Below are 26,875 nucleotides of genomic sequence, written 5' to 3' on the forward strand. Positions count from 1 at the left end.
AAAGGGGTATAAAGTCATGCTTGGAGTTGACATCTGCAGTGGTGGCAGGGAGGTGTGAATGGGAAGTGATGAGAGAACCCATGATAGTGAAAGGGGAAAGACCTAGTCAGTTGTACAAGGTACAGGGGGCTACAATAATCAACATCCATGGAACAGTGGGCTACCTGCCTTGCTCAGGGGCAGAACAACAATTTATTTACCTTGTCAGCTCAGGTATTTGATCTAGCAACCTTTACGGTTACTGACCCAACACTCTAACCACTAGGCTACCTGCCGCCGAGTGAGTACGTAAGAATTTAACTGATTGTGTCAGTGTATGCGGCCGAGTTGATGGCCATGGTTCTAGGTTCGAGATGGGTGAAGGAGGTTTGAGGTGGGTGAAGGAGGTTTGAGATGGGTGAAGGAGGTTTGAGATGGGTGAAGGAGGTTTGAGATGGGTGAAGGAGGTTTGAGATGGGTGAAGGAGGTCTGAGATGGGTGAAGGAGGTTTGAGATGGGTGAAGGAGGTCTGAGATGGGTGAAGGAGGTCTGAGATGGGTGAAGGAGGTCTGAGATGGGTGAAGGAGGTTTGAGATGGGTGAAGGAGGTTTGAGATGGGTGAAGGAGGTTTGAGATGGGTGAAGGAGGTTTGAGATGGGTGAAGGAGGTCTGAGATGGGTGAAGGAGGTAAAACAACTCAGAGTGGTGATCTGCTCTGATTGGGCTGCAGTGTTGAGTAGTGTGAAGACGGGCAGGTCGGATAGGACAGACTTGTTTGTGGAGATGATGGTGCTGTTAATGGGATTGGAGAGGATGGGTGTGGAGGGTAAAATGAGAAGTCCGATGTTGTGGCTAAGAATGCTGTGAGGAGAGACGGGGTGGATATTCAGGTCCCGCTGGGCAGCAGAGAAGTGAAGTTCTGGACCAGGGCAAAAGGGCTCGATCTTTGGAAAAGGGGTGGGATGCTGCTTTGCGTGATATATTGTTGTCTCTACCTTCTTGCCCTGTGTGCTGTTGTCTGTGACCAATACTCTTTGTTCTATGTTTTGTGCTGCTGCCATGTTGTGCTGCTGCCATGTTGTGTTGCTACCATGTTGCTGTCATGTTGTGTTGCTACCATGTTGTGTTGTCATGTGTTGCTGCCTTACTATGTTGTTGTCTTCGGTCTCTCTCTTTATGTAGTGTTGTGTTGTCTCTCTTGTCGTGATGTGTGTTTTGTCCTATATTTTTTTATAAAATGTTTAATCCCAGCCCCTGTCCCCGCAGGAGGCCTTTTGCCTTTTGGTAGGCAGTCATTGTAAATAATAATTTGTTCTTAACTGACTTACCTACTTAAATGAAGGTTAAATAAATAAATAGTAAGGGGAGGCAATTTTATCTTGTGCAACGTTCAGTAAAGGAAGAGGTGGGGAGTATGGGATGTAGGGCAGAGGAAGTAGTGTAGGGTACACTACGGTTTGGTCAAACAGGTTTGAAGTTGTGTAGGGTACACTACGGTTTGGTCAAACAGGTTTGAAGTAGTGTAGGGTACACTACGGTTTGACCACACAGGTTTGAAGTAGTGTAGGGTACACTACGGTTTGACCACACAGGTTTGAAGTAGTGTAGGGTACACTACGGTTTGGCCACACAGGTTTGAAGTAGTGTAGGGTACACTACGGTTTGACCACACAGGTTTGAAGTAGTGTAGGGTACACTACGGTTTGGTCAAACAGGTTTGAAGTAGTGTAGGGTACACTACGGTTTGACCACACAGGTTTGAAGTAGTGTAGGGTACACTACGGTTTGGCCACACAGGTTTGAATGCCACATTGTGGATGATAGGGAGACATGATACAGGTCTGTTGGATGAGTGTTTAGTGGAGGAAACGGTGGAGCATGTGTTAATATTTTCTGAACTGTATGACGTAGATGGGGAGAGATTGTGTGAAAGGGTTAGAGAGCCTGGACTGGGTTGGGGTTTGGGTAGTGTAGTGGGGGGAGGGAAGTGGTGTCTAGAGCTCTAGAGGGTTAGAGAGGCTAGAGGGGGTGTAGTGGGGGGAGGGAAGTGGTGTCTAGAGCTCTAGAGGGTTAGAGAGGCTAGAGGGGGTGTAGTGGGGGGAGGGAAGTGGTGTCTAGAGCTCTAGAGGGTTAGAGAGGCTAGAGGGGGTGTAGTGGGGGGAGGGAAGTGGTGTCTAGGGCTCTAGAGGGTTAGAGAGGCTAGAGGGGGTGTAGTGGGGGGAGGGAAGTGGTGTCTAGGGCTCTAGAGGGTTAGAGAGGCTAGAGGGGGTGTAGTGGGGGGAGGGAAGTGGTGTCTAGGGCTCTAGAGGGTTAGAGAGGCTAGAGGGGGTGTAGTGGGGGGAGGGAAGTGGTGTCTAGGGCTCTAGAGGGTTAGAGAGGCTAGAGGGGGTGTAGTGGGGGGAGGGAAGTGGTGTCTAGAGCTCTAGAGGGTTAGAGAGGCTAGAGGGGGTGTAGTGGGGGGAGGGAAGTGGTGTCTAGGGCTCTAGAGGGTTAGAGAGGCTAGAGGGGGTGTAGTGGGGGGAGGGAAGTGGTGTCTAGGGCTCTAGAGGGTTAGAGAGGCTAGAGGGGGTGTAGTGGGGGGAGGGAAGTGGTGTCTAGGGCTCTAGAGGGTTAGAGAGGCTAGAGGGGGTGTAGTGGGGGGAGGGAAGTGGTGTCTAGAGCTCTAGAGGGTTAGAGAGGCTAGAGGGGGTGTAGTGGGGGGGGGGGGGGGGGTGTCTAGGGCTCTAGAGGGTTAGAGAGGCTAGAGGGGGTGTAGTGGGGGGAGGGAAGTGGTGTCTAGGGCTCTAGAGGGTTAGAGAGGCTAGAGGGGGTGTAGTGGGGGGAGGGAAGTGGTGTCTAGGGCTCTAGAGGGTTAGAGAGGCTAGAGGGGGTGTAGTGGGGGGAGGGAAGTGGTGTCTAGGGCTCTAGAGGGTTAGAGAGGCTAGAGGGGGTGTAGTGGGGGGAGGGAAGTGGTGTCTAGAGCTCTAGAGGGTTAGAGAGGCTAGAGGGGGTGTAGTGGGGGGAGGGAAGTGGTGTCTAGGGCTCTAGAGGGTTAGAGAGGCTAGAGGGGGTGTAGTGGGGGGAGGGAAGTGGTGTCTAGGGCTCTAGAGGGTTAGAGAGGCTAGAGGGGGTGTAGTGGGGGGAGGGAAGTGGTGTCTAGGGCTCTAGAGGGTTAGAGAGGCTAGAGGGGGTGTAGTGGGGGGAGGGAAGTGGTGTCTAGGGCTCTAGAGGGTTAGAGAGGCTAGAGGGGGTGTAGTGGGGGGAGGGAAGTGGTGTCTAGGGCTCTAGAGGGTTAGAGAGGCTAGAGGGGGTGTAGTGGGGGGAGGGAAGTGGTGTCTAGGGCTCTAGAGGGTTAGAGAGGCTAGAGGGGGTGTAGTGGGGGGAGGGAAGTGGTGTCTAGGGCTCTAGAGGGTTAGAGAGGCTAGAGGGGGTGTAGTGGGGGGAGGGAAGTGGTGTCTAGGGCTCTAGAGGGTTAGAGAGGCTAGAGGGGGTGTAGTGGGGGGAGGGAAGTGGTGTCTAGGGCTCTAGAGGGTTAGAGAGGCTAGAGGGGGTGTAGTGGGGGGAGGGAAGTGGTGTCTAGAGCTCTACAGGGTTAGAGAGGCTAGAGGGGATGTAGTGGGGGGAGGGAAGTGGTGTCTAGGGCTCTAGAGGGTTAGAGAGGCTAGAGGGGGTGTAGTGGGGGGAGGGAAGTGGTGTCTAGGGCTCTACAGGGTTAGAGAGGCTAGAGGGGGTGTAGTGGGGGGAGGGAAGTGGTGTCTAGGGCTCTACAGGGTTAGAGAGGCTAGAGGGGGTGTAGTGGGGGGAGGGAAGTGGTGTCTAGGGCTCTACAGGGTTAGAGAGGCTAGAGGGGGTGTAGTGGGGGGAGGGAAGTGGTGTCTAGGGCTCTAGAGGGTTAGAGAGGCTAGAGGGGGTGTAGTGGGGGGAGGGAAGTGGTGTCTAGGGCTCTAGAGGGTTAGAGAGGCTAGAGGGGGTGTAGTGGGGAAAGGGAAGTGGTGTCTAGGGCTCTATTTCACTTTCTTAGAGGAACAGGACTAATGAAGATCATTAAATTTAGGTAGGCCGTGACTGGCCTTACACTCCAGTACAGTAGGTGGCGGTGTATGCACCTTAGAAGTTGGACGCAATTCGCCAACCTAATCCCGAAGAAGAAGACTGTACACGTGTCCTCCGTGAAGTGACAGCTCAGATATGAAGGCAGATATTGCTACAGAGTCCGGCATCAATATGGAGGAGAAAATAGACGTGGAAGCGGGAGAAAATCCCTTTCAACCTTATTTAGACGCTTTAAAGAAGGTGTTGGAAGACCAAGATCCCATATTTATGATCGGAATTATTGTTTCTTTGGCTGTTGTTGTCATTACTTTTGGTAAGTTTAGCAAGCTAACGTAACTAGCTAAATTAATTCCAGCTCACGTTAACTCAGTGTTGCCCATATCCAGTCCAGGGGTATCACCAAAAGCACACCGTTTTGTTCTAGCCCCCGACAAACATACGTCCTTCAACTCATTGATGGCCTGATAATTAGTTGACCAGTTCAATCCGTTGTGCTTTGCCGGGGCTACAATAAACACGTGTACTGTGGAGGTACTCGAGGACCGGAGTTTGGAACCACTGCGTTAGCTAGCTAGCCGGGCTTCAGCCTGCTGGCTTTCTATGCTATGAGATTTTCAAACAAACTTGTCTTTTATCAAGCCTGCTATCAAAAGGTTCGCTAGCTAACTTGCTAGTAGTGGTCACTAGCGATCTGTCTAGTTAACGTCACTGTACTAGCTACGCTCTTTGTCAGGTGCTCGTCTGCTTTGTTGGCAGCTTTGTATGGTAGCTAAAACCAAACCTGCTATTATTGGGTTTACATTTCAGTGTTGTTGAAGCACTTACTAAGCAGAAAAACTGTCCAAAGTGCTGTGCTGCTGGTTGGGCTCTGCGATTCTGGAAAGACCCTTCTCTTTAGTCGAGTGAGTACATCCGTGCAACATGGCATGTCCATTCCAACTATTTACAGACGGCAGAAGTTGTATGACACTGATGGATGGTCATTGTTTGCAGTTGTTGTCAGGAAAGTTCAAGAAAACCCAGACCTCCATCACAGACAACAGTGCCCCTTACAAAGCCAAGAACGAGAGGGTAAGGAGGAAATGGCTGTGGTGAGGGGAGTGAGTTGAAGGTTCAGGAATGGATCTATAACTTTACATTATAAAAAAAAAAAAAAATGCATTTGTCAAATGTGTCACACACTGGCTTGACCGTCCCCCTGTACTCTGTACTACGGTGTGCAGGGCAGCAGCTGGCTCCTGATTGACTTACCTGGACATGACAGTCTTCGGCCTCAGTATGTGGAGAAGTTCAAGTCAGCTGCCAGGTGAGTAAAGATGAAAGGTGTTTGAATTCAGGGGGAGGTCTATAATATGGTGCTTGTATTTCAGGTGTTAAGGTATCCATGGGAGGTTTATAACTTATCTAAGACATGCCACCAGAGGTCTCTTTAGTCTCCAAGTCCAGAACAGACTATGGGAGGTGTACAGTACTACATAGAGCCATGACTACATGGAATTCTATTCCACATCAAGTAACTCATGCAAGCAATACAATCTGATAAAAACAAAAACAGGTAAAAGTACACCTTATGGAACAGCGGGGACTGTGATAACATCTCAGTGCTTGAGGTGTCACTACAGACACCCTGGTTCAATTCCAGGCTGTATCACAACCGGCCGTGATTGGGAGTCCCATAGGGCGGCGCACAATTGGCCCAGCGTCGTCTGGGTTTTGCTGATGTAATGGAGATCCATATTGAATATGGTGTTTATATTTCAGGTGTGAGGTGTATAATGTGAATAACATGCAGTGCTTGACCTAAGATCAACATCCTGAGAGACGCCCTCTCACTTTGTCTTTTGTTCTCTCCTCTCTCTGACTGCAGAGCCATGGTGTTTGTGGTGGACAGTGCCATCTTCCAGAAGGAAGTGAGAGACGTGGCTGAGTTCCTGTACTTCCTGTTGACTGACAGTGTAGTGTCCAGGAATGTCCCCTCTCTGATAGTGGCCTGCAACAAGCAAGGTGACACATCACTTGTCAAACCCTCCCCCACCCTCTACAAAAAAACCTCCCCAGAATGACGTTGTGTGCTAATGATTTGAAAGGAGTGTTACTTCATATATTTTCCGTCTCTAGATATCACCATGGCAAAGTCGGCTAAGCTGATTCGTCAGCAGCTGGAGAAAGAGATGTAAGTAATCATGTTATGAATCCCTTTTTGGACTCCGTGTGTTGTGGAAAGGGAAACACTTAATTGTTTCAAGCTGACGTTCGAGAACATAAGATGGACATTCTGTAAGGGCTCTAAAGTGACAACAGTTCACTCGCATTTTGCTCGTGAAAGGAATGAAATGCAAAGAACGAAAATGAACTGGTCACATTTTTGCGTGAGGTGTGATCTACATTTAATTCTGCGTCCCGTTTAGTTTTATTTTCCACGTAACATTATGAGGATCACGCAACCTGATAGACTGCAACTGTAATTATGATTCACGTCACAAAAAGCATTACAAAAGTATAATCACAAGTAAATTGAAACATCTTGGCATTAAATGGAGTTGTGAGTTTAGAAGACTGGGCGATGAAGAATGAATGAGTGTTCGCTATTAGCTATAGAGGCAATGCTTCTAAAATGCCTTTGGCACTAGATTTGCGAGTTGAATCTCCAATTTGCCACATGCGTCTGGTACTCTAAAAAGTTGGACAGGGTTCACAGTTCTGCCAACATCAACACCAGGACCGGGATGATACCAGTGTCACGACACTCGTTAGTACCATGGCAAGGAAACAAAAAACGAAGCGGATTTAACTTCTTTATTAGAACAGTCCTAATGTTGGAAACAAACATTACTGTTGTCATCCAGAGTGACATGTATTTATTTTCCAAGCTGTAGCACAATATTTTACATACAACTAGTTTAAGGACCGACTCGTTCTGTTTTTTTTTGCCATAAAAAATATTTTCTTCCTGTTAAAGTCACAGCCATAATTTTAAATGGAAGTGTGATTCTACACAATGTATTGATCCTAACCTTTCTCGTTTCCCCTCAGGAACACACTGAGAGTGACACGGTCTGCGGCTCTGGGCGCCCAGGATGGGTCTGCGGGGGCCACCGTGCACCTGGGGAAGAAAGGCAAGGACTTTGAGTTCAGCCAGCTGCCCATGAAGGTGGAGTTCCTGGAGTGCAGCGCCCGAGGCAGCAAGGGGGAGGACGGGGAAGCAGACATCGCCAGCCTCGAGAAGAGCCTGGCCAAGCTGTGAGATGACTGGGTCTCTTTATTGACCATTTAGTTCCCGTAGGTCACTACTTTGGCCAAGAGCCATTTAGTTCCCATAGGTCACTACTTTGGCCAAGAGCTCTTGAGTGGGGTGCATTATGGGAAATTAGGCTAAGGTCTCTCAGCATATCAGGTATCTTCGTCAGGACTCCAGACTCAACACAACTACACTATGGAAGTGAGTTGTGCTGACATCACAGTGGTACTTGATGTATTGAATGCTAATTTTGCTTAAAGATCGGATAATTTCATTTGTTGCTTTGCTCGTCTCTAGCAGGTATTACTTTGTGTCTAGCAAATGACCCGTCCTCTTCATAGTGGATAGTGTCACCCACTGCTATGAAACAATGGCAATATCTATTTCTACTATTATTCCCCCCCCCCTAATCAGCATTTGAATAATCCATCAATCATGATATCCTGTGAATGTGATGAGATATTTCACTAAACCCACCTCAGACGACCTATCGGATTTCTCCATTTTAGATTACAGCAGTTAGTATTCCGAACACAGATTTTGGTTCCTTTTTGGAATGGGTTAGTTGAATGTTCCATCCGTTTGTGGTCCAGTGCATTCTGTGGTTCCAACACCTTTTTTAAAGGGGGAAGTTGACCATGAATCTGTATGACTTTTAGCCAAATAGAAATGTTCTTATGTTTTTGTCTTGTTCAGCTTGTAAATAAAATCTGTTTTTATGGTTTATTGGTGACATCAACTCTGTGAAAGGAAAAGCCTACTGACAAGGTTGAGTCTTTTTTTTTTTTTTTTTTTTTTTTTTAGGGGTGGATCAGCTTAGTATTGCGGAAAGAATGTTGCTTCCAATGTAATTGTCTGCATCATTTCCATTCCCCCATATTTTTTGGGGTAAATATATATATCCATACACGTATGCATACATATACACATATATACATACACATACCTATATAGACATACATACTTTTTTAAAGAATATGCCTTTATTATTATTCCCCGCGACCCTACCACCAATCCCCCAATTGGAGTAAACTTATAAACACTTCTGCTTTTACCTTCAATTTCTACATCTTATACCTATTTTACAGACACAGTCCACTTTACAATAGTTCTCTCTTATTTGTTCTTAGTCCTTCCTCTATTTCTGTTGTCCATCCAATTTTATTTCCACTTGTAACTGTGCTATTTCACAAAAGCTCCGCACCTATACACATTTCACAGATCCCGTATGCCCTATATTGTTTATCTTGTTATTAGTCCCACCCTTCAGCTCCACCCAACCCCTCCCATCTATCTTCCAACATCATCCATTTCGGATTTCTATTTGCCATACATTTCTCAACTGTGCTGTGATGCTTCACAAAAGACCTGAACCTTCCTATTCTCATAGCTTCTACAGATTGTAAATTAAAAATAAACATCTTTGCCAAAATAATTATTATATTATTGATTGATTGACTATGGCTTTTCAAATCCCCCAGTATTGCTATCTGTAGCGTTAGTTTTAGGCAAATGTTGCAATTCTTCAGCCATTCCTGGACCTGTGACCAAAAACGAGCTACATATGGACAATACCAAAATAAATGATCTAATGACTCTGCCTCCTCACAACAGAATCTGCAGAGCTGGGAAGATTGTATACCCCATATATATAACATTCTATTAGTTGCAAGAATTTTGTACAGTAATTTATATTGAAAAATTCGAAGTTTTGAATCCGGCGTTGTTTTGCGTATCAATTCATAAACCATGTGCCATGGAATGGGTACATCGAAAATCTCTTCCCAACTATTTTGCAATTTGTATGGCACAGCTGTTAGTTTTTTGGTCCTTAAATGAAATTGGTATATGTTTTTATTTATCACACTTTTCTTTAACCATTTTTGTTCTTTAATACAGGGCCGACATACAAGTTCCTTACTTTTTTCCCCTTCTACTTGCCTCTTCCATTTTTGTGGTAATGCTGCAATTAATTGGTTGTAATTTTGGGTAGAGCAGACTTTTCCATATGTCTGTGTTAGCTGCATGTGTGACATAACTCCACCAGTCCTATTTATGATATCATTCACAAAAATTATACCTTTTTTAAACATTTCTTCGATAAATACAGTTTTTTTATCAATTATTATATTTGAATTTAACCACAATATTTGTTGTACTATTTGTTCCGTCCTTTCAGGTGGATTAAACTGAAATTGCAACAAACTTTCTAAGGCTTGTTTAAAGAATAAGGATATTTTGGAGATCATTTCCTTTTCAAACAACCGAAAATGAGCAGGTGTAATCTGACTCAACAAGGTTGAGTCTTACCTTTTTTTTATTGGGGGAAAAAAAAGACTTTTTTTTTATGGACCTGGTATGGCTCAATCATACATCCTTACCTAGCTGCTGACATCTTGCCTGATATTGACTCGATTGTATGAAAAATACAGTGATATTCAATCTGATTGTAGGTCATGGGCATTGTGGCTCTTTTTAAAGGGTATGTTCAGGCATTTGCTGATATCCCATTCACGGTAAAAGTTACATATGTCGGCTCAATCAGAAATTGCCTTAAAAAGCTGCAGTGCCTAGCAATACACTGAGTACACCAAACATGAGGGACACTTTTCTAATACCCTCCCTCCCTCCGTTTTCCCTCAGAACAGCCTGTTGGTTGGGGGGTGGACTCTACAAGGTGTTGAAAGCGTTCCACAGGGATGCTGGTCCATGTTGACTCCAATGCGTCCCACAGTTGTGTCAAATTGTCTGGATGTCCTTTGGGTGGTGGACCGTTCTTGATACACACAGGAAACTGTTGTGTGAAAAACCCAGCAGTGTTGTAACTCTTGACACATACCGGTGTGCCTGGCACCTACTACCATACCCCGTTCAAAGGCACTTAAATATTTTGTCTTGCCCATTCAACTTGTCTCCTCCCCTTCATCTACACTGATTGAAGTTGATTTAACAAGTGACATCAATAAGGGATCATAGCTTTCACCTGGTCAGTCTATGTCATGGAAAGTGCAGGTGTTCCTAATGTTTTGTATTCTCAGTATGTACACTACATGACAAAGTATGGACACCTGCTTGTCGAACATCTCATTCCAAAATCATTGGCATCAATATGGAGTCGGTCCCCCCTTTGTTGCTATAAAAGCCTTATTCTGTAAAGATCCTTCCCCAAACTGTTGCCACAAAGTTGGAAGCACAGAATCGTCTAGAATGTCATTGTATGCTGTAGCATAAAGATTTCCCTCACTGGGAACTAAGGGGTCTAGACCGAACCATAAAAAACAGCCCCAGACCATTATTCCTCCTCCACCAAACTTTACAGTTGGCACTACGCATAGCGTTCTACCGCGCAACCTCCAAACCCAGATTCGTCCGTCGGACTCCCAGATGGTGAAGCGTGATTCATCACTCCAGAGTCCAATGGCGGTGAGCTTTAAACCACTCCAGCTGAGGCTTGGCATTGCGCATGGTTGAGGCTTGTGTGCTCGGCCATGGCATCTTTAGCAGGGCAGAAATTTAACTAACTGACTTGTTGGAAAGGTGACATCCTTTGACGGTGCCACGTTGTAAGTCACTGAGCTCTTCAGTAAGGGCCATTCTACTGCCAATGTTTGTCTATGGAGATTGCATGGCTGTGTGCTCGAATTTAATACACCTGTCGGCAACGGGTGTGGCTGAAATAGCCGAATCCACTAATGTGAAGGGCTGTCCACACACTGCTGTATATATAGTCTACATGCATATATACATTCAGGAAAGGAAAAACTCCACTCGGCACATTTGTAATATAGCTTCATTGTAGTAAAACTGATGACAAACATCCTGTCACACCAACCAATATAGTTTTACCAGCAACAAGATTAGTGGCTAATGGAGTGAGATTGTTTAAATGGAATCATATCCTTTTCAGTGGCACATCTGGTTCGTACATATTGTCAAGCGAGGGGTCAGGTGTGTTTGCGAGGCAGATGACTTTGGTATAAGTCAGTGTTCCCCAACGGCCGGTCCTCCAGTACTTAAAGCCGTACACGTTTTTTTTGTTGTAGCCCTGAGAAAAAAAAAACAGACCTCATTCAACTCATTGAGGGCTTGATGATTAGTTGACGAGGTATCAGGGTGTGCTTGTCCTGGGCTACAATAAACATGTGTAGTGTTGGGGGTAATTGACTGGAGTTGGGAAACATTGGTGTTAAGTCCAGTCAGAGGAAAGTTGAGGGAGGAAGCTGCTAAACTAACACAGTGACACCAGTAACATCTGCCTAATCCTGACATGGCACAGTCTTATCATTGTTGAGCTGATCAAACATCTGCATCTATCTTCACCCCCATGGTTTGTCATGGTGCAGTCCTATCAGATGGACCTGTCTTCACCCCCCTGGTTTGTCATGGTGCAGTCCTATCAGATGGACCTGTCTTCACCCCCCTGGTTTGTCATGGTGCAGTCCTATCAGATGGACCCGTCTTCACCCCCCCTGGTTTGTCATGGTGCAGTCCTATCAGATGGACCTGTCTTCACCCCCCTGGTTTGTCATGGTGCAGTCCTATCAGATGGACCTGTCTTCGCCCCCCTGGTTTGTCATGGTGCAGTCCTATCAGATGGTCAGTGGTTCAGTCTTTTTGAAGGGGAGAACCCTGCTGATAAAGATGTTGTCCAGTCCTCCTTTAGGTGGATGCCTCTGGTTAAAGAAGGTTCTGTCTGCCAGTCTTATTACAGACAGGCTGATGATACTATCGCTCAGTGAGCAAAACTCAGAGGAAGTAGGGCCCCTTAAATTACTAAGTAATACAAGGTAAGACAGTCTGTATATTGCTACAGCCAAAGAGTAGACAGACAGGTTAGGTCTATAGACCAGCCAGAGAGTAGACAGACAGGTTAGGTCTATAGACCAGCCAGAGAGTAGACAGACAGGTTAGGTCTATAGACCAGCCAGACAGTAGACAGACAGGTTAGGTCTATAGACCAGCCAGACAGTAGACAGACAGGTTAGGTCTATAGACCAGCCAGAGAGTAGACAGACAGGTTAGGTCTATAGACCAGCCAGAGAGTAGACAGACAGGTTAGGTCTATAGACCAGCCAGAGAGTAGACAGACAGGTTAGGGCTCTGGTCAGCCACCACAAGGCTGGGCTCTCCTCTCAGCAGAGTGGGACACACCCAGTTCACCTTGTCCCCATGGCTGAAGCTGAGTTTAGGTCCTGACTTCAGGGCCTCCTCTGTGCCTGGTGACTGATCCACTCTGCTGCCCTCTTCCTCCTCCCTCTCCTTCTTAGTCTCCTCTTTTGCCTGCTGGGACTTGGCCTGGGACTGGAGTTTGGCTTTAGCCCTGGCCTTGGGTCTCCTGCGGTGGGCTGGTGCTGCTTGTGGCTTGCCCTGATCCTCAACAGTAACTACCGGGTTCTGACTGAGGTCCCAGAGGGCCACCATGCCGTCGTTGCCCCCAGTGGCCAGCCAGTACGGGTGGGGTAAGAAGCTAAGGAAATGGGCCTGTGAGGCTCCCTGGCTGTGGGCCTTGATGGCCCCCTGCTGGTCCAGTTTGGAGCCACTGCCGACCCGCATCAGGTGCACACGTCCGTCCTCGGCGGCGCAGGCCAAAACATTCCCGCAGGTTGCTACAGAGACGCAGTGGGCCAGGGGTGGGTTGAAGAGCTGACCGGCCTTCTGCTGATGGCCCTCCTCTTCCTCAGCCACTTCCTGCAGGTTGAGGGTCCAGATGGGGCGGGTCTTCTGTAGGCTCCACAACATCACCTGCAAGAGATTGAGGACAGAAGGGGTCAAGACATGCTTACTTAGTCAAACAGGGTACTCTCAAGCATGCCCTTTCTTTCTCCGTCTCCAGTCGTCTCACCTGCATGTCGAGCCCGGCTGAGACCAAGTTGTTGGGCCTGAGAGGGCGGAAAGCCACAGACGAGACGATGTTGGTGTGTCTGCGGAGCGTCCTGTTTACTTTGCCCCCCGGCAGCTCTAGCACCCTCACCACTCCTGAGTCATCAGCCACGGCCAGAGCTGAGCCTGTCTCATTCAGAGCCAGAGAGTTGATCTCCTCCTCTCCCGCACCCTGCAGCTCCTCTACCGCCCCCTTCAGGCTCCTAGGGTCCAGTACGCTCACCATCTCTCCGTGGGACACATACAACAGGCCTGGAGCCGCCGGCGAGAACACAGCGCTGGTCACATCATCCCCGCTGGGCAGACGGAGACTAGCTAACACCTTTCCCTCCTGGTTCCACACTGTTACCTCACCCTCCTCTGAGCCAGAGGCTAGGAGACCCTCCAGACCCCCAGATGCCCCCACACACAGCACTGGGGTGGAGTGACCCTCACACCACTGCCTGCTGGCCATGATCACATTGGCATACCTGGGGTGAAGCAGAATATATATACTACATATAAATAAATACTACATAAGGTGGTATCTTTTGCTAACAGTGACATGACCCTGTACATATCTAGCTGTAAAAAAACACACTGCAGAACGTTTTGATACAGTAAAAGTAACTGGTAGCTACAGATTATTACACCAGACAATGTAATTTAACCAAAGATTGTTGGTATCTCTGACTGGGAGAGTAGGGTAAATTGAAACCAGACATCACCTGAGACATGCGCAGACCCATGTAAACACGTGCACGAGCTCGGCAAGTATGCATGCGTCTCGTGCTTATCCTTCAGGTGATATTATATCTGAACGCACCACTGTTACCAACGCTTTGAAATCTTTAATGCAATTATACTTTCCTGTGGATATATTGTCTCACATTCCTACCTCAAGAGGACCAACCAGCACAGCCAATCGGTTAAGTACGTTCAAATATCATTTTATTCAACGTTCTGGCTTGAAGAGGTCGTAAGAATTAACTTTCCTGATTCAAATGCTAATTTATACCTGACAGAATTCAATGTCGGGTCTCCAGGCGACCTAATTAACCTTAACTCCCAGTAATGGATAACACAAATCTTTGTTAAAAAACATCTGGTGTTAAACAGTAGCTCCAGTAACTGGTAGCCCTATAAATAGTCATGATATTAATAATAAACGTTTACATTTGGATGTCTTTATTTATGTAATAGGACAGAAGTCAAATCTAGCAAAGGACTAACCATGTGTTTACCAGAACGCTGAAGCTATGCTAGTTAAGTTAGCATGTCAACACAACTATCTAAACACTTTAGCTCGATGTCATTGGCGAAATCTTTGATAATAACGCATATGACATGACATAACACAGCACCACTACATTAAATAAACGTTCAGCAAATGTGATGTTTCCACTTTACCTTTCATACGAACGTTAGCTTCCCCTGTTCGAAAACTACTTGTAAAGTCGCACATCGATGACATCAGAGGGTAGGTAACTTGACACAATCATCTGCATGAAAATAGCCGTAAAGCCTATTTCACAATGGGAAAACAATCATTTCTACCACACAGTATTCTTTTATTTGATTTATGTTTGATCTCCATTACCCCGAGTGGCGCACTCCATTACCCCGAGTGGCGCAGCGGTGTAAGGCACTGCATCTCAGTTCAAGAGGCGTCACTATAGTAACTGGTTCGAATCCAGGCAGTATCACATCCGGCCGTGATTGGGAGTCCCATAGGGCGAACAATTGGTTGGCCCAGCGTCGTCCGTGTTTGGCGAAGTAGGCCATCATTGTAAATAAGAATTTGTTCTTAACTGACTTGCCTAGTTAAATATAGTTAATAAATAGATTACCATCCTCAAATTGATTTATATGAAATTAGGTTTCATGGGTATTATGCCTGTAAATATTTCTATGCTTGCTGACAGGTTAGGTTTATACAACTGAAATGTGACATAGTAAACTCCTAAAGTCATGCAGGTAGAGTTGACAGAACCTCCCTCTTTTTGTTAAATGTACATATAAAGCGATGTCTTTCATTGTTTTTCATGATCAACTAACATGCTTTGTGTCCAGGTCTACTGTAAGAAGACTGTGTTGGATGGTGCTACTGAATTCTGTCATTCTTCTGAGATGACTAAACAGTAATGCACTTCTACAGACTAAATACAAGCATATTCGGCAGAAATAATTCAGTTAGCTTCAACAGCAGATTAAGGACACAGTGGAGATACTCTGGCATTCAAACTCTATAAACTGTTGTGCCAAGGGATGGGCTTGAGAGAGCACACTTGAGCTAAAATAGGTATCTCTGTCACTCTCTCTCTCTCTTTCTCTGTCTCTCTCTCTCTGTCTCTTCCTAGAGCGGTAAGGCTGAAAATGAGGAACACAATGGTTGCTGCCTGCTGATTCGTCCAAAACTGCACTTCTGATGAGTGTGGTCCATTTCTGGGTGGGTGAACGTAACACCATCCTGTCAGACTGAAGGAAGAACAGACAGAGGACACCAGGGCTATAACACACACGCACACACACACACACGCACACACACACACACGCACACACACACACACACGCAACCACACACACGCTCTCACCCAAAAGTGCATCCATATGCTGACACACAGATTCTCACAAAGCTCATCTCACACTCCCTGTCAAAATATTTCACCGTAAGTATAGTTCCTTCTAGTTTTCAGGTTACTCTCTCTCTCTATGCATCTATAGTTTAGAAACAATATCTAACAGCTGAAGTTGTGAAGAGCTGACCCGTGTGAAATATCTACCGGTTACAGCTGTGCTGTCTTCAGATGGTAGCTTAAGGCTTTACAGGCTTTACGCAAACGCAGCGACCGACCATAGTTTTCTATGTAGGTCTACATACACTACCGGTCAAAAGTTTGGACACACCTACTCATTCAAGAGTTTTTCTTAATTTTTTTTTACTATTTTCTACATTGTAGGACAATAGTGAAGACGTCAAAACTATGAAATAACACACATGGGGATCATGTAGTAACCAAAAAGTGTTAAACAAATATCTTTGATTTGAGATTCTTCAAATAGCCACCCTTTGCCTTGATGACAGCTTTGTAAATACTTGGCATTCTCAACCAGCTTCACCTGGAATGCTTTTCCAACAGTCTTGAAGGAGTTCCCACATATGCTGAGCACTTGTTGGCTGCTTATCCTTCACTCTGCGGTCTAACTCATCCCAAATCATCTAAATTTGGTTGAGGTCGGGGGATTGTGGAGGCCAGGTCATCTGATGCAGCACTCTATCACTCTCCTTCTTGGTCAAATAGCTCTTACAAAGCATTGTGGTGTGTTGGGTCATTGTTCTGTTGAAAAACAAATGATAATCCCACTAAGCCCAAACCAGATGGTATGTTGTATCGCTGCAGAATGCTGTGGTAACCATGCTGGTTAACGTGCCTTGAATTCTAAATAAATCACAGACAGTGTCGCCAGCAAAGCACCCCCACACCATAACACCTCCTCCATGCTTCACGGTGGGAACCACACATGCTGAGATCATCGTTTCACCCACCTCACGTCTCACAAAGACACAGCGGTTGGAACCAAAAGTCTCCAATTTGGACTCCAGACCAAAGGACAAATTTCTACCGGTCTAATGTCCATTGCTCGTGTTTCTTGGCCCAAGCAAGTCTCTTCTTCTTATTGGTGTTCTTTAGTAGTGGTTTCTTTCCGGTTTCGTCATAGTGCTTGATGGTTTTTGCGACTGCACTTGAAGTTCTTGAAATGTTCCGCATTGACTGACCCTCATGTCTTAAGGTATTGATGAACTGTCGTTTCTCATTGCTTATTTGAGCTGTTCTTGCATTAATATGGACTTGGTCTTTTACCAAATAGGGCTATCTTCTGTATACCCCCCTACGTTGTCACAACACAACTGATTGGCTCAAGCGCATTAAGAAGGAATAAATTCCACAAATGAACTTTTAACAAGGTACACCTGTTAATTGAAATACATTCCAGGTGACTACCTCATGAAGCTGGTTGAGAGAATGCCAAGAGTGTGCAAAGCTGTCATCAAGGCAAAGGGTGGCTATTTAAAGAATCTCAAATATAAAATATAGTTGGATTTGTTTACTACATGATTCCATATGTGTTATTTCATAGTTTGATGTCTTCATTATTATTCTACAATATAGAAAATAGTAAAAAATAAAGCAAAACTTTTGAATGAGTAGATGTTCTAAAACTTTTGACCGGTAGTGTACTTTTTTGCTGCACAAATTTTGGAACGGACCGTATAGGACACTCCATCGCTCTGTTTGCATAAGGTGGTAGGGCCCTATGGCCACACAATGTGTTTTTCTACTGTTATATTCAGTCTATTATTATTATTATTATATTTTGTTATATTAAGAAGATATGTCCATGTTATGATTCAGCTGAAATACTAAGGTTATATTGAGAATCCAATAGAGAATCTAATACATTTCCACTTTGCTTCAGATGGCGATGGGTGAGACGGTGTGAGAGATGGGAGGATGTGAACGAAATGAGAATCAATGAAACAAGAGATAACAAATGAGTGGAAGAGAAGGACATGAGGGGGTGCACGTCATAGGTCAGACCACAATGGTTCTTAAAGCCTGTGGTCTTTTAAAGAATGCTGACAGTGATGGGGAGGTGTTCTACTTTGGAAGCCTGTGTCTCTGCCACTGTCATGTGATCACAGCTGTCTCTGCTACTGTCATGTGACCACAGTTGTCTCTGCTACTGTCATGTGATCACAGCTGTCTCTGCTACTGTCATGTGATCACAGCTGTCTCTGCTACTGTCATGTGATCACAGCTGTCTCTGCTACTGTCATGTGATCACAGCTGTCTCTGCTACTGTCATGTGATCACAGTTGTCTCTGCTACTGATTTGACACACACACACACACACACACACATATTTACTCTACTTTGTTCATGTGTTTCACCTAACCTCATGACCAAAAATACACAGAACCCTCTAAAGTCTTCGGTGGTGTTATGTGGACTGTGCCAATGTGTATTCTATAGATGAAACTAACACTAACGTGTGGTTGTATTGGATATGTGAGACGTACACTTCTATGTTTCTGTAACACTCTCTGGATGATTCTGACTGTGTATCTCTCTTAGTTGGGCAGCATATCAACTCTGATAACATGGTCTTTAACCAATTAGATATTAATGAAGCCAAGGATATCAACTCTGATAACATGGTCTTTAACCCTTTAGATATTAATGAAACCAAGGATATCAACTCTGATAACATGGTCTTTAACCCGTTAGATATTAATGAAGCCAAAGGATATCAACTCTGATAACATGGTCTTTAACCCGTTAGATATTAATGAAGCCAAAGGATATCAACTCTGATAACATGGTCTTTAACCTGTTAGATATTAATGAAACCAAGGATATCAACTCTGATAACATGGTCTTTAACCCGTTAGATATTAACGAAACCAAGGATATCAACTCTGATAACATGGTCTTTAACCCGTTAGATATTAATGAAACCAAGGATATCAACTCTGATAACATGGTCTTTAACCCGTTAGATATTAATGAAGCCAAAGGATATCAACTCTGATAACATGGTCTTTAACCCGTTAGATATTAATGAAGCCAAGGATATCAACTCTGATAACATGGTCTTTAACAGTTAGATATTAACGAAACCAAGGATATCAACTCTGATAACATGGTCTTTAACCCGTTAGATATTAATGAAGCCAAAGGATATCAACTCTGATAACATGGTCTTTAACCCGTTAGATATTAATGAAACCAAGGATATCAACTCTGATAACATGGTCTTTAACCCGTTAGATATTAATGAAGCCAAAGGATATCAACTCTGATAACATGGTCTTTAACCCGTTAGATATTAATGAAACCAAGGATATCAACTCTGATAACATGGTCTTTAACCCGTTAGATATTAATGAAACCAAGGATATCAACTCTGATAACATGGTCTTTAACCCGTTAGATATTAATGAAACCAAGGATATCAACTCTGATAACATGGTCTTTAACCCGTTAGATATTAATGAAACCAAGGACATCAACTCTAACATGGTCTTTAACCCGTTAGAAATTAATGAAACCAAGGACATCAACTCTAACATGGTCTTTAACCCGTTAGATATTAATGAAGCCAATGATAAATATAATGATTGTGTTGATTTAGATTCAAATTTCCTGAAATGTACCTGAAATTTGTGACATACTATAATGTTAAGCAATTTAACAACCTATATAGCAATTTATCTAATTCCAAGATGAGCTCATTTTTTTTAATACTTAAAAAAAAAAATGGAACGTTCGCTGTCTTCCTAATAAAAATCACGACCCCCTTGTTCATTGTCTGTCTTCTCTCGGTCATGTTCCGTTGTTGTCCTTTCGGAAACGCGGTGGACTGACGAGACAACGATGCTTTATGTCTCCTTTTTATAATGCTGTTCACCCACTGTAGCACGTCAAGAATGGGAGAAGATGAGTCTATTTGTTTTCATAAACATTTTCAATTCTTTGTAAGAGAGGACCTCGCACTTAAATCTTGTAACGTTATTCTTGAATCTTTTTTTTTCCTTTCTAGAAATTCCCTCCTGTTAGTTTGTTTTTGCTGGTAAAAAAGTGGTCATTGGATACGTCAATCTGCCACTCGATTCTGACGTTGGTAATTTCATTGATATCCTCTCATCCACCTTCCATTTGATTAATATTGAAGATAACACGTGTTTTCTATTGGGTGATTTACAACATACATTTATTTAAAAGTGAGAACCACTCACTGACATCTGACTTTTTGAGTTCTTTATACTTCAGCTATTTGTACCCTCTCATCTATTAGCCCACAAGACTGACCAGTTCAACTGCCACCGTTATTGGTCATATTTTTTTACAAATGATTTGAATAATGTGGCTAATACAGGTATACTTTATACTGCCATATCTGACCACTTTCCAATGTTCCACTTCTCTTTGGCAGCTGGAAATGAACAGATGGGAATGATTCAGTAGCATTAAATGTAGAATATTTAACTAAAGTAATTGTGAGTCCTTTTAATATATTGATTGATGATAATTTCATGGGAAAATACTTATCAGGCCAATGAAGTCTGCTTACCAGACTTTTCTCACATATTTCAACTCTGTATTTCACCACTGTGTTCCCTTAGTTAAACCACGTAAGAGACCAGCAGAAGGGTTCTGGAAACCTTGGTTTTACAACCGGTCTCAAAATATACTCCGTTAACAAAAAAAACTAGTTGTATGAAAGTTTCTCACAAATCTCTCTTCCCTGAATTCTGCAAATCACAAGAAGTATAAGAACAAATGGACTATTTTGGATATCCCTCCCAAATATATTTTACTAACAAATTTAAGAATCCTTAAATAATATAAAGTCAACTTGGAAAATCCTCAATCAACTGTTGACTAAGAAAAAGGCATCTACAACTATTCCATCTCAATGTCCTGTTGGAAATTGAGACCTATAGTGATCCTGATGCTATTTCATGTCAATTGAATAACTGTTTTTTGTGAATGTGGGTTCCTCTTTGTCAAAGAAAATAGAGAGAACTGATGGAAATCCCCTTGGATTTCATTAAGGGGCATTTCCCTTCTCTGCTTCAGTTTTGATGTTCCTAATGTAATGGAGGTGATGATGTAATGGAGGTGAAGAAGGTGATTGGTAACTTAAAGATATCAACAGCAGGTCATGATGAGATTGGTGAAATCAGTGTCTTCCTCGATCACTGAGCCTCTAACGTGCATCTTCACCAAATCAATCCCAACTGTTATTGTTCCTAAGGATTTGAAAATTGCCAAAGTTATCCCACTTTTAAAAAAAATCTGGGGATCCAAGATCTTTTACAAATACTACCATGTTTCTCTAAAATCCAAGAAAAATGTGTGTATAAGAGAATGTTGAAACATTTTAAATCAATACTGTATTCTACATGAGCACCAGTATGGTTTTGGTACAAAAATATTCCACAGATATGTCTCTTTTCCAACTTGTGGATAAAATATTTACAGGCCTTAACAACAATGAATACGCTTGGCATGTTTTTGTTTTGTTTTATCTAAAGCATTTGACACGGTTGATCGTGAAATATTACTTTTTTAAATGGCATTATTTCAGTTTTCATGATTAAACATTTAGTTGGTTATATAGTCGTTCATCTACCAGGTCCAAGATATCTTGTGGCGTCCCACAGGGTTCAATAACTAGACCTTTTGTTATGCCTCATCTATATCATTGACCTTGCCGCTGGGTCTTCTACCATTCCATACTAATCTATATCATTGACCTTGCTGCTGGGTCTTCTACCATTCCATACTAATCTATATCATTGACCTCGCTGCTGGGTCTTCTACCACCATTCCATACTAATCTATATCATTGACCTTGCTGCTGGGTCTTCTACCATTCCATACTAATCTATATCATTGACCTCGCTGCTGGGTCTTCTACCATTCCATACTAATCTATATCATTGACCTCGCTGCTGGGTCTTCTACCATTCCATACTAATCTATATCATTGACCTCGCTGCTTGGTCTTCTACCATTCCATACTAATCTATATCATTGACCTTGCCGCTGGGTCTTCTACCATTCCATACTAATCTATATCATTGACCTTGCTGCTTGGTCTTCTACCATTCCATACTAATCTATATCATTGACCTCGCTGCTGGGTCTTCTACAATTCCAGACTAATCTATATCATTGACCTCGCTGCTGGGTCTTCTACCATTCCATACTAATCTATATCATTGACCTCGCTGCTGGGTCTTCTACCATTCCATACTAATCTATATCATTGACCTCGCTGCTGGGTCTTCTACCATTCCATACTAATCTATATCATTGACCTCGCTGCTTGGTCTTCTACCATTCCATACTAATCTATATCATTGACCTCGCTGCTTGGTCTTCTACCATTCCATACTAATCTATATCATTGACCTCGCTGCTGGGTCTTCTACCATTCCATACTAATCTATATCATTGACCTCGCTGCTGGGTCTTCTACCATTCCATACTAATCTATATCATTGACCTCGCTGCTGGGTCTTCTACCATTCCATACTAATCTATATCATTGACCTCGCTGCTGGGTCTTCTACCATTCCATACTAATCTATATCATTGACCCTGCTGCTGGGTCTTCTACCATTCCATACTAATCTATATCATTGACCTTGCCGCTGGGTCTTCTACCATTCCATACTAATCTATATCATTGACCTCGCTGCTGGGTCTTCTACCATTCCATACTAATCTATATCATTGACCTTGCCGCTGGGTCTTCTACCATTCCATACTAATCTATATCATTGACCTCGCTGCTGGGTCTTCTACCATTCCATACTAATCTATATCATTGACCTCGCTGCTGGGTCTTCTACCGTACTTCCCATTCTCTTTGCTGGGGATACCAATTAGATTTTATCACACGTATTTTGATTCACTAATTAATGAAGCCAACTCAGATATGGCCACATTTTCTGAATGTAAAAAAACAAAAATCCAACTTTATTATATTTACTAGTAAGATTATTATATATTTTTTTTAAAGAGCCAGAATCTCAATTAGTGGGAATGAAATGGATCAAGTCACATCCACTAGATTCCTCAGAGCTCTAATTGATGAAAAGTTATCTTGGAAAAATTATATTCAATTTGTCTGCAGCAAAGTGAGGAAATCTGTTGGTATCATGAGAAAGATTAGTGATTTGGTTCATCAGGCTTCCTAACTCTTTACTATAGCTTAATTTACTCAAATCATATTTACTGTAATATTGTCTGGGCCAGTACATTTCCCCCCTACCTTCACAAATTACTCATCTTACAAAATACATTTGCAAGACTAGCCAACTTCTCTAATTACCTGGCTCCATCTGCACCTTTGTTTAATAAACTCAATATCTTGTCTATTTACGACATTAATGTACACCAATTATGCATTTTCATCTTCAAGTACTCATACCTCCCAGACAGTTTACCTAAACCCTTCAATGGATTCTTCCAGGTTCATTCTGAAATCCATCTATATAACACAGGACGATAACCTTCTACTATCAATTCTCTATCAGATACAGAGGTACCATACTCTGGAATTATTATCTTCACATTGACAAAACCTCATCATCCCTCAATAACTTCAAGTGAAGACTGGGGGTCAGCCTGATGAACCAAACTACTCAGTAATCTCCTCCATGAAGACTGGGGGTCAGCCTGATGAACCAAACTACTCAGTAATCTCCATGAAGACTGGGGGTCAGCCTGATGAACCAAACTACTCAGTAATCTCCTCCATGAAGACTGGGGGTCAGCCTGATGAACCAAACTACTCAGTAATCTCCTCCATGAAGACTGGGGGTCAACCTGATAAACCAAACTACTCAGTAATCTTCTCCATGAAGACTGGGGGTCAGCCTGATGAACCAAACTACTCAGTAATCTCCTCCATGAAGACTGGGGGTCAGCCTGATGAACCAAACTACCCAGTAATCTCCTCCATGAAGACTGGAGGTCAGCCTGATGAACCAAACTACTCAGTAATCTCCTCCATGAAGACTGGGGATCAGCCTGATGAACTAAACTACTCAGTAATCTCCTCCTTGAAGACTGGAGGTCAGCCTGATGAACTAAACTACTCAGTAATCTCCTCCATGAAGACTGGGGGTCAGCCTTGAACCAAACTGCTGAGTAATCTCCTCTATATAGCCTTACTCACAACCAAACACACATTGAAACAAAACATATACTTTTTCATTTTTTTTGTGACTGCTGATTGGTTCATTTGTACATTTTATAATTAGTAGATTATGTTTTAACAAACTTTTTTTCTTCTTATGTATTGTATATAGTTTTACAATTGTATATACACTGCTCAAAAAAATAAAGGAACACTTAAACAACACAATGCAACTCCAAGTCAATCACACTTCTATGAAATCAAACTGTCCACTTAGGAAGCAACACTGATTGACAATAAATTTCACATGCTGTTGTGCAAATGGAATAGACAAATGGTGGAAATTATAGGCAATTAGCAAGACACCCCCAAAAAAGGAGTGATTCTGCAGTTGGTGACCACAGACCACTTCTCAGTTTCTATGCTTCCTGGCTGATGTTTTGGTCACTTTTGAATGCTGGCGGTGCTCTCACTCTAGTGGTAGCATGAGACGGAGTCTACAACCCACACAAGTGGCTCAGGTAGTGCAGTTCATCCAGGATGGCACATCAATGCGAGCTGTGGCAAAAAGGTTTGCTGTGTCTGTCAGCGTAGTGTCCAGAGCATGGAGGCGCTACCAGGAGACAGGCCAGTACATCAGGAGACGTGGAGGAGGCCGTAGGAGGGCAACAACCCAGCAGCAGGACCGCTACCTCCACCTTTGTGCAAGGAGGTGTACTGCCAGAGCCCTGCAAAATGACCTCCAGCAGGCCACAAATGTGCATGTGTCTGCTCAAACGGTCAGAAACCGACTCCATGAGGGTGGTATGAGGGCCTGACGTCCACAGGTGGGGGTAGTGCTTACAGCCCAACACCGTGCAGGACGTTTGGCATTTGCCAGAGAACACCAAGATTGGCAAATTCGCAGACAGTTCGATTTCACAGAAGTGTGATTGACTTGGAGTTACATTGTGTTGTATAAGTGTTCCCTTTATTTTTTTGAGCAGTGTATTTTGTGGTGTGGTTTTCATGTCAGCCCTTGGGCTTCCAACCTGCACACACATGTTGTTAATTGTTATTTGTTTGTATCCGTATTGTTGTTAATCACTTGTTTTCTTTGGTGACAATGAATACAGTCTAAATATAGGCTGAGACCTGCCCCTTTATTTACAGAACTATCAATGAATACATTCTAAATATAGGCTGAGACCTGCCCCTTTATTTACAGGACTATCAATGAATACATTCTAAATATAGGCTGAGACCTGCCCCTTTATTTACAGAACTATCAATGAATACAGTCTAAATATAGGCTGAGACCTGCTCCTTATTTACAGAACTATCAATGAATACATTCTAAATATAGGCTGAGACCTGCCCCCTTATTTACAGAACTATCAATGAATAGCAAGACTTCATTCCCTGCCAACGTGATTACTCTGACACACAGTTTGGGATGGGGCTAATCTTCATGAATGGACTAAAATATACTCTCACGATGTTGAAGGACAACTCTCTCTTTCTGCATATTGGATCACTTTCACTAAACTCAACTGTCTCTCTGGGGTGGGTTTCTCTGGGACAACAGACAGACAGACAGACATGAGATCATTGCCGTATTTCCCAGCACGATGCTGTTCCATAAGGAGGTCAATGGAGTGATGTACCGTGTCCCCGCCATGCTGTCCCTCTCCAACTCCTTCCTGGCCTTCTACTCAGCCCCTCAGGCGCCCAGGCTTTTCTATGCTTCCTGGCTGATGTTTTGGTCACTTTTGAATGCTGGCGGTGCTCTCACTCTAGTGGTAGCATGAGACGGAGTCTACAACCCACACAAGTGGCTCAGGTAGTGCAGTTCATCCAGGATGGCACATCAATGCGAGCTGTGGCAAAAAGGTTTGCTGTGTCTGTCAGCGTAGTGTCCAGAGCATGGAGGCGCTACCAGGAGACAGGCCAGTACATCAGGAGACGTGGAGGAGGCCGTAGGAGGGCAACAACCCAGCAGCAGGACCGCTACCTCCACCTTTGTGCAAGGAGGTGTACTGCCAGAGCCCTGCAAAATGACCTCCAGCAGGCCACAAATGTGCATGTGTCTGCTCAAACGGTCAGAAACCGACTCCATGAGGGTGGTATGAGGGCCCGACGTCCACAGGTGGGGGTAGTGCTTACAGCCCAACACCGTGCAGGACGTTTGGCATTTGCCAGAGAACACCAAGATTGGCAAATTCGCAGACAGTTCGATTTCACAGAAGTGTGATTGACTTGGAGTTACATTGTGTTGTTTAAGTGTTCCCTTTATTTTTTTGAGCAGTGTATTTTGTGGTGTGGTTTTCATGTCAGCCCTTGGGCTTCCAACCTGCACACACATGTTGTTAATTGTTATTTGTTTGTATCCGTATTGTTGTTAATCACTTGTTTTCTTTGGTGACAATGAATACAGTCTAAATATAGGCTGAGACCTGCTCCTTATTTACAGAACTATCAATGAATACATTCTAAATATAGGCTGAGACCTGCCCCCTTATTTACAGAACTATCAATGAATACAGTCTAAATATAGGCTGAGACCTGCTCCTTATTTACAGAACTATCAATGAATACATTCTAAATATAGGCTGAGATCTGCCCCTTATTTACAGAACTATCAATGAATACATTCTAAATATAGGCTGAGACCTGCCCCCTTATTTACAGGACTATCAATGAAAACAATCTAAATATAGGTGGAGACCTGCCCCCTTATTTACAGAACTATCAATGAATAGCAAGACTTCATTCCCTGCCAACGTGATTACTCTGACACACAGTTTGGGATGGGGCTAATCTTCATGAATGGACTAAAATATACTCTCACGATGTTGAAGGACAACTCTCTCTTTCTGCATATTGGATCACTTTCACTAAACTCAACTGTCTCTCTGGGGTGGGTTTCTCTGGGACAACAGACAGACATGAGATCATTGCCGTATTTCCCAGCACGATGCTGTTCCATAAGGAGGTCAATGGAGTGATGTACCGTGTCCCCGCCATGCTGTCCCTCTCCAACTCCTTCCTGGCCTTCTACTCAGC

General features: G+C 43.7%; 2 protein-coding genes and 1 long non-coding RNA gene across 3 annotated transcripts; 2 read left to right on the plus strand and 1 right to left on the minus strand.

The window, feature by feature from the left end:
- The first annotated feature begins 4,000 nt into the window (after positions 1-4,000).
- LOC129831645 (signal recognition particle receptor subunit beta-like) lies at positions 4,001-7,973 on the plus strand. Its single transcript, XM_055895001.1, has 7 exons — positions 4,001-4,324; positions 4,819-4,913; positions 5,005-5,082; positions 5,235-5,317; positions 5,879-6,015; positions 6,130-6,184; positions 7,045-7,973. The coding sequence occupies exons 1-7, from the start codon at positions 4,147-4,149 to the stop codon at positions 7,253-7,255; spliced, it is 837 nt and encodes a 278-aa protein (XP_055750976.1). The 5' UTR covers positions 4,001-4,146; the 3' UTR covers positions 7,256-7,973.
- Positions 7,974-9,530: 1,557 nt separating this feature from the next.
- Positions 9,531-14,616, minus strand: wdr53 (WD repeat domain 53). The gene is made up of 3 exons (XM_055895002.1): positions 14,519-14,616; positions 13,092-13,599; positions 9,531-12,991 (listed from the first exon to the last, which is right to left on the minus strand). Exons 2-3 carry the CDS (start codon positions 13,581-13,583, stop codon positions 12,311-12,313), a joined length of 1,173 nt encoding a protein of 390 aa, XP_055750977.1. The 5' UTR covers positions 13,584-13,599; positions 14,519-14,616; the 3' UTR covers positions 9,531-12,310.
- Positions 13,620-21,474, plus strand: LOC129831647 (uncharacterized). The gene is made up of 3 exons (XR_008755760.1): positions 13,620-14,041; positions 15,469-15,557; positions 17,588-21,474. It is a non-coding gene; the product is annotated as an uncharacterized LOC129831647 (long non-coding RNA).
- The last annotated feature ends 5,401 nt before the right edge of the window (positions 21,475-26,875 follow it).

Source organism: Salvelinus fontinalis, chromosome 33 (assembly GCF_029448725.1).
Source record: "Salvelinus fontinalis isolate EN_2023a chromosome 33, ASM2944872v1, whole genome shotgun sequence".
NCBI lineage: Eukaryota > Metazoa > Chordata > Actinopteri > Salmoniformes > Salmonidae > Salvelinus > Salvelinus fontinalis.

Bases quoted from the DNA above. Each gene is read 5' to 3' on its own strand.
- LOC129831645 (XM_055895001.1), top strand. From the start codon at position 4,147: ATGAAGGCAGATATTGCTACAGAGTCCGGCATCAATATGGAGGAGAAA. The intron at 5,083-5,234 runs GTAAGGAGGAAA...TACGGTGTGCAG, and splicing joins ACAAAGCCAAGAACGAGAGG to GGCAGCAGCTGGCTCCTGAT. The intron at 6,185-7,044 runs GTAAGTAATCAT...GTTTCCCCTCAG, and splicing joins CAGCAGCTGGAGAAAGAGAT to GAACACACTGAGAGTGACAC.
- wdr53 (XM_055895002.1), bottom strand. From the start codon at position 13,583: ATGGCCAGCAGGCAGTGGTGTGAGGGTCACTCCACCCCAGTGCTGTGT. The intron at 12,992-13,091 runs GTGAGACGACTG...AATCTCTTGCAG, and splicing joins CAGCCGGGCTCGACATGCAG to GTGATGTTGTGGAGCCTACA.